The sequence below is a fragment of the Echinops telfairi genome, unplaced genomic scaffold (genome assembly GCF_000313985.2).
Source record: "Echinops telfairi isolate 266 unplaced genomic scaffold, ASM31398v2 ScPeMD7_443;HRSCAF=831, whole genome shotgun sequence".
NCBI lineage: Eukaryota > Metazoa > Chordata > Mammalia > Afrosoricida > Tenrecidae > Echinops > Echinops telfairi.
In genome coordinates this window covers 8011037-8021110 of record NW_022104341.1, presented here as the reverse complement: position 1 = coordinate 8021110, position 10074 = coordinate 8011037, and the positions used below count along the sequence as shown (strand labels likewise).

The 10074-nt window shown below is 42.9% G+C and overlaps 2 protein-coding genes across 2 annotated transcripts in view; both read right to left on the bottom strand.

Moving 5' to 3' along the window:
* LOC101638545 (calcium-binding mitochondrial carrier protein SCaMC-1) overlaps positions 1–3081 on the bottom strand; it is a 128643-nt gene extending 125562 nt beyond the window's left edge. Inside the window, exon 1 of the mRNA XM_045292122.1 lies at positions 2789–3081. Within this exon, the coding sequence (XP_045148057.1) occupies positions 2789–2971 (183 nt within the window). The 5' untranslated portion in view covers positions 2972–3081. The remainder of the gene's footprint in view (positions 1–2788) is intronic.
* Positions 3082–7908: 4827 nt separating this feature from the next.
* LOC101646855 (calcium-binding mitochondrial carrier protein SCaMC-1-like) overlaps positions 7909–10074 on the bottom strand; it is a 61796-nt gene continuing 59630 nt past the window's right edge. Inside the window, 2 exon segments of the mRNA XM_013003885.2 lie at positions 7909–8108; positions 9584–9849. Of these exon segments, the coding sequence (XP_012859339.1) occupies positions 7930–8108; positions 9584–9849 (445 nt within the window). The 3' untranslated portion in view covers positions 7909–7929.

The window sequence follows — 10074 nt, the reverse complement described above, 5'->3', positions numbered from 1 at the left end:
TATTATATCTAGGTGTAGCTTTTGATGAAACCAAAGAAATAGAAGGAAGAGAAGGATAGAATATTCCAAAAAGCACCAAGGATCATTAGAGGGCTGTAGGGAAATTAGCCAACCAACTGCCATGGAGTCAGTTCTGACTCTTTCTGAACCTACCGAACAGAGGAGAACTGCTCCTTGGGATTTCTGAGCCTGTAAATATTTTCAAGACGGGGTAGTCTTCTCTTTCTCCCACTGGACAGCTGGTGGGGTTGGACTGCTGACCTTGTAGCTCTCAGGCTCACACATGACCGATGATGACACCAGGGACACCAGGTTAAATTTTGAATCTCCTTGTAGCACACAACATCCCACTCTCATTTCTTATTCTCAAATTAGTGAGTCCTAGGTGAACTTAATTGGAATATTATATTTTCTGAAACACCGATTTCCAAATAAAGATATTTGGAAATCCGTAGCAAAAGAGCTCATAGAAGAAACTTTGTAGTGATTGCATTTCCAACTGTTTTTTTCATTTGGTTTTAAGATTTCCCATTTTGGGGTAAGTTTGGAACAATCTACAAAGGATTAGCTAGTCCTTATGCCAATTTTCTCCATTCTACTCATAGTCTATGTTGTTACCATAGAAGGTCTAAAGGGTTTAAATAGAATGTACTCTCTCCTACATGTTGAATTCATTGCAAAAGCTTTGAAATCTGGAAAAACCAAATCAGATTGAAATATAGAGAGATTTCACTTCAAAGTGAGTATCTCTATCTTGGATGCAAACTGGTATCTTGAAACCTTCCCTTGAAGTGTCTCATTGCTAGAAATTTGAGTATATTGTCTTCCCAATGCTTGATATTACCCTGCATCTCTTCAATTGTCCCCCATAGAGGTTGACCTCATAATCCCACTTCCAGGTGCTTCATTGTCTACTGTTTCCCAGTCTTACATCAATGCCATGTCTTCTTCCAACCTATTTCCACAGAGCACCAGGCTGGTCTTTCTCCGTGACGCATCTGCTTAAGTCCCTCTCTTGCAGATGTCCTTTCAAGGGCTTTTCAAACCAAACTCAATGCCATCAGGTCAATTCTGACCCAGATTGACTACATAAAACAAAGCAGGACTGTAAATCGTTACGGGAGTAGAAAGTCTCGTCTTTCTCCTGAGAAGTGGCTACTGGTTCTGAAGTAACCTTGTAGTTAGCAGCCCAATGAGTATCCTCCACACACCAGGGCTCCAGGGCTCCTATCTCTGCTATAATCAAACTCTAACCCACCTAGAAGACCTTAATGATATTCATGATCTGGCCTTGCCTGCCTCTCCAAGTTTCCTTCTAATCTGCTGCTCAGCTTCCATTCCTTGGTTCTTTGCAGATAGTCACGTTGCATATATCTTCCTCTGTAGTGGCTCCCTTAATCTGATCCCTTTATAACTCAAAAGAGATTGACTCAAAACACATGCTATGCTAACATTATACCACTTATAGAACAAAAACATATATCTTCTAAAGTGGGGTGATAACCAAAGGTACTCAACACTCACTGCCATCGACTTTGTTCCAACTCATCGTGGCCCTGTAGAGAGGGTAGGATGGCCCTGTGGGTTTCCAAGATGGTAACTCTTTAAGCGAGTAGACAGTCCCTTCTTTCTCACTCAGAACAGCCAGTGGTTTGGAACTGCTGAGCTTGCGGTTACAGCCCATCATGTAACCACTACACCACCAGGGCTCAGAGCAGGGGCACAGGTGGGGCATGGGGTGGGAGGGTGGGGGTAGAGCGACACAGTTCAATCCATAACAGAATTCATCCTAAGAAATTAGAAAAAGCACAGATGAGATAACCCCAAAGAAAGTAGAAATTCATGAACTGAAATACTGAGATAGCAAAAATTCAAGAAGTAATGCTTCCAAAGAATTAATTTGGCATGATTGATGGGAAGAAATATGAATTTGTGTTTATGTTTATATAAATTTATATACATATATGTTAGGAAGGGAAATATCAACCAGAATTTTTATAGAGTCATTAGCAAATATTAGGAAACAGACAGTTTTCTAAAAGCGTATCGTTTATGTGACTCAAGGGGGAATAAAACCTGTCGACTGCATAGGTGTCATATCACTACTGAAGGCTGGGAAAGAAACAGCTGTTGTCTGGTGTGGTTAGGGACCCAGTCACTTTCCCTCTTTAGGGAGGGAATGCCACCTGATGCTCTCAAGCTTCCCTTGGGTTGGACAGGTTCCAAGGCTCCCCTCCCCGCTGAGGACGCTGAACTTCAGACACACAATGAAAGTGACTCATAGGCTGCAGACATTGAAAGAAGGCTCAGCACAAGGCCACCACTCCAATCAATGTATGTACTTAAGGCTCTATCTTCATAATCTCAATGAATGGAATGTTGACACTCCTCATTAACAGGAAGATGGGGAAAACATGTTTTTTTTTGGCTGCTCTTTTCTGCCATCGTTGATACTAGTTGGTGGCACAAGGAATGTCCCTTAGGTGCAGTGTGGAAGCCCTACCGCACAGCATGGGACCCTGCCAAGTCCAGGGCTCACAAGGCTTGATGAACTTGGCATGCAGATGGTGCAGTGGGGATGGCTTCTGCCCACCACGGGTGGCGGTCCAGGGATGGCATTTGAAAGCGGGCACAGCACAGCTTTCCCGGGGAAACGACCGGTGACTTTCCCACCCACGGGCCCCAGGGCCGAGTTGCTGCTCCAGGACGGCGCCCCGCGAGCCGCAGCCGCAGCTCCGCCCTGGTCCTGGCAGTGTCCCCAGATCCTCGCCCCTCCCTGCCGGCCCACCTCCTCGGCGTCCTGGCCCAGCGGGACGCCCAGGCTCCGGAGGCCCTGCTGCAGCTCGCCGATGTCCACCACGCCGTCGCGGTTCCGGTCCAGCTGCTGGAAGAGGCTCTGGTAGCGCGTGGGCTGCTGCTCGTCCTGGCAGGCCGCCATGGGCAGCACAAGGGTCCCCAGCCAGCGCAGCATGGTCCCGCCGCGAGAGAGACAGAGACAAAGAGACCGAGAGAGAGAAGCTCCCAGGCCCGCGGAGCCCTGGTCACCTCCCTGGAGGACTCGCACGAAGGCTCCAGCCGGCCTGGGAGGGGCCGCGGCGGCGGAATGGCGTTTGGAGCGTCGTCAGGGGCGCGGCTACTCGGGGACCCCACCCGCCCCGCTGCCGCTGCTGCCGCTGCTGCCGGGGAGGAGCTGGCAGGCGGATCAGGCGGTGCCCGCAGAGGGGGCGGGAGCGGGGGGCTCAGGGAGGTCAGCTGTCAGGGGTGCAGGGACCAGAGGGAGTCCCCAGCGTTTGTGAGTTTCAGCTTCAGGAAGCTGCTTCCAGGAAGCGCAGTGAGGGCCCTTTGACAGAACTAGAGTCTGAAATCTGAAACTAAATCTGAGCACTAACGTTATTGATTCCATGTTTGTAAAGGCTCAAAACGGGTTAAAAAACTTGTGTGATCATGAGGTATGGACTGGAATAGGTATCAGAAGTTCAAAACCAACCCATCAAATTGATGTGAAGAAACGTAGGCTAAGTGGAGACCCCCAAACCCACCTGTGAGATATTGGAGAGTCCCTCACAGAAAGACTAGATGGGAGGGAAGTTATATCACGGATGAAACCCATAGCCGTCTTCTAGTTCTTTAATTTCTTCCCCTTAGTACTATGGTTCCAGTTAGATCGTATTAAGCTTGCTAGACCTGCAAGTATTCATTTGTATAATGAAGATCGTTCTGGGCATGAAATCCAAGACAGATAAACCCCTCAGAAATTGTAATGAGAGCAAAAAATCCTGGGGGATACGAAAGAGGGGGAATGGGGAATCAATAATAGAGATGAACTTCTAACCCCACTCAGGGAAACAAATAACAGAATTGTAGGGGAACAGATACAGTAGATGGTGTAAGATATAGCAAATAATAATAATAACTTTATAAGCATTAAGGATTCCTGGGAGGGGGGGTAAAGGGGAGCTGAAATCAAAGAGTTCCAGAAGAAATAAAATGTTTTGAAAATGATGGTGGTGGTAATTGTACAATTATACTTGATCTAATTGAATAATGGACTGTCATAATATCTGTAAGAGCTCCCAATTAAAGGATTTTTTAAAAAAAGAAACTGGGTACATTCAGGCCCAAACTGTCTGCATATGGTGGGGGATATTTGGGAACCCAGTTTTCCTACCTGGAGTGTGCTTTGAAGAATCACCCTTAGTGAACTGGCCATAGATGGTTTTCTTTGCTGAGAAATGGGGCATGTCTGGCTTGTCTCACACCGTTTTCTCACGCTTTCCTGTGACTCCGCAAGACACTCACTTCACTTTTCCACTCACAGAACTCAGGGAGATGATTCTGACTCACAGTGGCTCCGTGGGACAGGCTGGAACTGGTCTTGCCAGTGTCTGAGGCTCTGGCCAGCAGAGCAGCTGCTGGTTTCCAGCTGATGAGTCTGAGGTTAGCATCCCGGTGCACAACCACTGAGGCCCCAGGGATCCTGAGTTGGCTTCTATTAGCAACGAGAACTGCAGGGGTTAGTGATCTGTGGCTGCACACCTTGGAATGTAATTTGGTTTTAAGACACAGAGGAGTTCTGTTTGTGAGCACCCATTAAAGAAATGAAAGGGCCTTTTGAGAAATGATCAGCACCCGTCCCATCTGGGTGAACAGTAGTAAACAGAGGACAACTTTGTTATTTAAAAAACAACGTAATTGGCATGATCTTAGACAAATCAAAGCAAGTGCCTGGCATGGTTTCAGAAAAGTATCAAGCTGGGTCTAGTCCAGAGGCATGGAGTTTACAACGCAGGTAGGACCCAACTTCCATCAGCACAAGGATAGATAATAAAAGGGACATTAGACTAACCTTGATGTTTCAGCTAGATACACTTGAGACATGGCTTTGACTCAGAGACAAGAAGAACATGACTATCTGAGTCACCCTACACAATGTCTGCTACACTTGGTGTGTGTAAGGTCTTAGTATTCTAACTTGCCCATCACAGGAGATGTCAGTAATTGTGATAATCTGTTATCCACAGTTACTTACCAGAAACTCCCATGCATTCCTGTACAGTTGTTGGCTAGGTTCTCTCAGCAGGCTCTGAGTCACCAAAGACCACTTGTTCCCGCAGAAGGCAGGCACTCTGGCTCTGCACCTACCACCTTCACCATGTTGTGTGTAAGAAAGAGGAGTTTGCTGTTGGAAAGGTCTACAGCCTTAGGGGAAGTTCTACTCTGGCTTACAGGATTGCTATCAGTTACAATCAACTCTATGGCAGTGGATTTTGTTTGGCTTCCTGTAACATTTTATATGTTTAAGACATTTGCAAATCTAGAGTTCATTACTAGAATCATCTTGAAACCAATTTATCTGCTTTCATTACACTCAAGTTCTAGTTTTATCAAAAATTATTGCCTTCTATTGGGCTAGATTTCAAACTTCATTAACATGTGTATGAATACTCTCTATTTGAAATCATACTAGACTCACTTCTTTTACTTTCTTCTTTTTTACAGCAATCAGAAGATTGTCAACATCTTTACTGAGAACATGTTTGCACAAAAATGTGCAGGGGAATGTTCGTAGCAGATCTGTACTGCTTCATTTGTCATCACCAAACACAAGAAAACAAATGTTCTTTGATGGGTGAATCTATAAATCCGGTTATATCCATAAAGTGGAGTACTACTCATCCATAAAGTGAAACAGACTATGAATATGAGCAACAATGCATGTGAAAAACACCTGATTCAAAAGGCTATCTTGTTTGGCTCCATTTATATGGCCTTCTAGGAAATACAAAGGAGCATTGACTGTCATGGGCAGGGGACTGAGGAAGGGACTACAAAGCTCTCTGGAGGCATGAAACTGGTCTGTCCTTTGATTATGGTGTTGCTTACAAATGAGTAAAGGGAATTTGAATTCTTGTTTCTAGCTCAAAAGAGCACTGAGAGGGTCACAGTCATTTGTGACAGCCCTCAAACTCTAAGCCAATGGTTTATAACCTTCCTAACGCAGCAACCTTTAATACAGTTCCTCATGTCGTGGTGACCTCCCAAGCATAACATTATTTTCATTGCAATTTCATAACTGTAATTTTACTACTGTTATGAATCAGGCAACCCCTGTGAAAAGGGTCGTTTGACCCCCAAAGGGGTCGAGACCCACAGGTTGAGAACCGCTACTCTAAGCCTTGCTCCTGAAATTGTGGTCCATTGACAAGCTGCATCAGCATCACTGTGAGTTTATCAGAAATGCGAATCCCAGGACCACTCACTAATGAAGAACCTACATTAAGCAAGAGCTCAGAGTAGTTCTTTTGTATACTGACTGGGTATCCCTGATACCCAGAGCACAGCGGATTTTGTACACCTATGTCTGTTTCCAACTCTTGTGCAGGGGTTGACAAACTTTTAAGACGGAAGAGCCAATCCGGTTCCTCATAACAATTTAAAAATCATTTGAGAGCCTTAAATATATTTTTACAAACAAATGAAATCACCATTATCTGAATAATATTCTTTCAATGAAACTTTGTATGTACATATGGTTGCCAGCTGCAGTTTTCAGATGCCTGGTCTGTAAGGCAAGTCAGAGAGTGAGAGAAAGCATGTAGAAACTTAATAGCAATTTGATCATTTTATGCTTATTGATTTAATACACCACTCCTCTCTTATTGACATAATTAGGTTACAAAGACCAGTCCATATGTGAACTCTGCAGTGTCTGAGAATGGATAACATCCACATCAGATCACGAAATGAAGGGTAATTAATAACTGCCAAATTACACCATTACATACCTGCAAAAGCACTCAGAATAATGGCTCTGTCAAGGTTGCAACAGAGAAATGGTGGCAGCAGATCCAGGAAACTTGACAGGAGACGGCGCACTGAGCTTCCATATCCACATAGCAAAAAAGCAGAGTGCCTTCAGCTCAGAGGCTGGCGGGCTGTGTGGGCTGCCCCCTGGCACTTGCTGGAGCTATGTTTATCGATCCATCAAGTTAGAACTGAGCATCTATGGACAGAGGATTCACTGCTACAGTGGAGCCTCTGGGTATTTATGAAGAGAACTAAAGGAGCTTTGTAAAATCTCCCTAAGCAGGAAGGAGCCCTAGGGATCCTGGGGCTGAAAGACCAGCAGCCAGCAGGAGGAGTGCCTGTGCAGGCGCTGCTGGCCAGAGACTATCCTGATCACAGAACTGCATCCTGAGTCTTTTCTGATCATGACTTACAACCTGTGACTTCCCTGACAAATCCAAAATCGTGAGTTATGTCGTGAGCTCTGTGTGGCCATTGCATTGAATCAAGCCCAGCAGGGACCCTCGTGCTGTGATAGAGTCAGTATCAGAATGAGCTCTTGGGTTGTAGCTGGAGGCACCTCTGACATCATCCTTAGGCTGTTGGTCTTGAACCTTCTTCCCCTTTTGAGGTGAGAAGAGGTCAGACACCACCACTTCATTTTTACAGAAGGAATTACCAAACTATGCAAACTTTCCATTTTGCTTAAAGAAGAGAAACAGACTCAATGATTTGGTAAAATATCAATTTTAAATGCACTGATTTTTCTTTTAGTGTATAAAACATTTCAAGCTCAGCTTTTAAAAAAGGATTTATATACAAACTGGTTAGCATAAACTGTGACAACTGACCAAAGATTTTATGTTACTGTGTGGGATATCTAAATTCAATCACAAAATAATTTCAAGGTAGACTTAAAGGAGAATTGTGGGAATTCTGTGGATAAGAAGGATTTTAAGTTATTAAGGAACTTTATCAAAATAATTATTTAATATAGAGATTTTGTAATATATAAAACAAAGGGAAAATTTTTCATCAACTCTGTCATCTTTCCTTTTATGGAAAGATAAATATTTCTTTACAAGCAAGGTTTTATAATACAATTAGGTGATTGTGGTAAGGACACAATGCAATATTTCACTTCTATGTTAATCCCACAATGGGTTTCATTTTTTCATGAGCCACACAGCTAATGCCCACTGCAGGAAGCACTTTTATGATATTTGGGGTAATACCCCTGAAAAATCCCCTTTTTCCTTCTTTTTGATATATTTCTTGAATGAGATGAATCATGGAAGTTATTGGTCCTCCTTTCACATGGGCTATATAATGAGAGAAAAAGTGGTAGAACTCAATATACAATGTATATACATTAACACAGTCCAATGGTAAAAGAGAATTTATAGAGGTCTAAATAATTTCAGAATCTCTCCACACACACACACACACACACACACACACACCTATATAATAGTGCTGTGTTGTCTAATACAGCAGGCATTATATATTTACATCTATTTATTTACTGTTAAATTTAAAGTTTTTACTGGTGCCACCAAGTCAATTCCAATGCATAGAGACCACTGGTGACAGAGCAGCGCTCCCCCATAGGGTTTTCTTGACTAAAGCAGGTCACCAAGTCTTTCTCAGAAAGAGCTTCTGAGTGGGTTTGAACTATCAGCCTTTGGGTTAGCAGCCAAGCACTTAACCATTGTGCCAGCAGAGTTCCTTAAATTCTAATTACAAAATTAAACTAAAAGTTCTGTTCCTCAGATGCCCTAGCGATATAGAAAACTTTTGATAGCCATATATAATTAGTGGCTAGTCATATCATTACAGAAAATACTAAGATATAATCCATTAAGAACCTCAAAGGAGCTTTAGGAACCATGAAAGACATCATTTGATAGAAATATGGGTGGGCAATTGGATGGATACAGAAATTTGTCATCTGAATTACAATGGAAATTCAATTTTAATATCTAATGAAAAAAGAATGGAAGAATGTATAAGAATATTACTTACCACATGATTCCTTAAATATTTTACTCAGAAGATAATAATAAAACTATGTGGCTGGTTTTTTTTCTCAAAAGGTGATAAAGATATTTTCTTAATATCCAAGTAACTACTATTTCACTCAGGAAGCAATAAAGCAGATGCCCTGTCTTTACTGATTCTACATGGATCAGAAGATAAATTTATCAGAAGATCAATAATGGAGTTCACTTTCACAAATGTACTGAGTGCTCCCTACAGCACAGGACAGCAGAAGCAGGGGAATTCCCTGTCCATGTGCAGTCACTGTGCAGACAGCAGGACTGCATCTGTTGTCCTCTAGCTCCCTGCCATCGAGCTGATTCCATGTCCCAGTAGCCCTACAGGACAGAGTCAAACTGCTCCTGCGGGTTTCCGAGGCTGTAAAAGGCCTCCCCATTCTCTCTTGGAGCAGCTGGTGGGTTCAAACCACTGACCGTGCAGTTAGCAGCCCAACATGAAAGCCATTACGCCACCGGGCTCCTGCTTGTTCCATGTGGCCGTACCTCATTACAACCCGTTTACAGAGCTCAGCAGTAAGGGCATAGGGAGGGTTCTAACCACTACGTGGGGGAAGTCATAAACTCTATAAACCACAAAAGGCTCGTCAGTAAAAGATGAATTCTAGATTCATACTTTATAAGTCAAAGATTTTGATGTAGTAATCATTTCTACTCTTTTTTATCATTAATTTTAATTCATTGAAAATATACTTCTATAACTTAGTTATCATTACTTCATTGAACAGAAAACAACTTACCTTGAGCCTGCAATCGAGTTCTAAGTAGGTTCAGAGGAAAGCTGGCTAACTGACCACAAGTGCTGGACAATGTACAACATGCCAGCAAAATCATTACCCCCGGGTTTACTGAGTTCTTGGCATAATGTTCGAGCCAGTAGTTCTTCAAAAGCTGTCAGAGAAGAGAGTAGTGTGTTAGCCTTTGTTCACTACCTTTCAAATTCTTGAGCAATTTCTTTATGAAAATAAATACCTAGAATTTCCATAAATGATAATGTGTTTAATACCTATAGATATGTAATGAGTCAACACATTTGTTCTACTTGATACATTTCATAAATGAGAAAACTAAATCAGAAAGACTTAATTATCAGGACCAGTCATAATGTTTACAAATGGAAGACAAACTTGTTCACTTAATCTCAATAACTTGATTTCAATTGTTCTTGCCAAAATCTTTACAAAAGATTCATTTCCACTCCTGGTTACACACAAAGGGGAGGGGCCTGCTG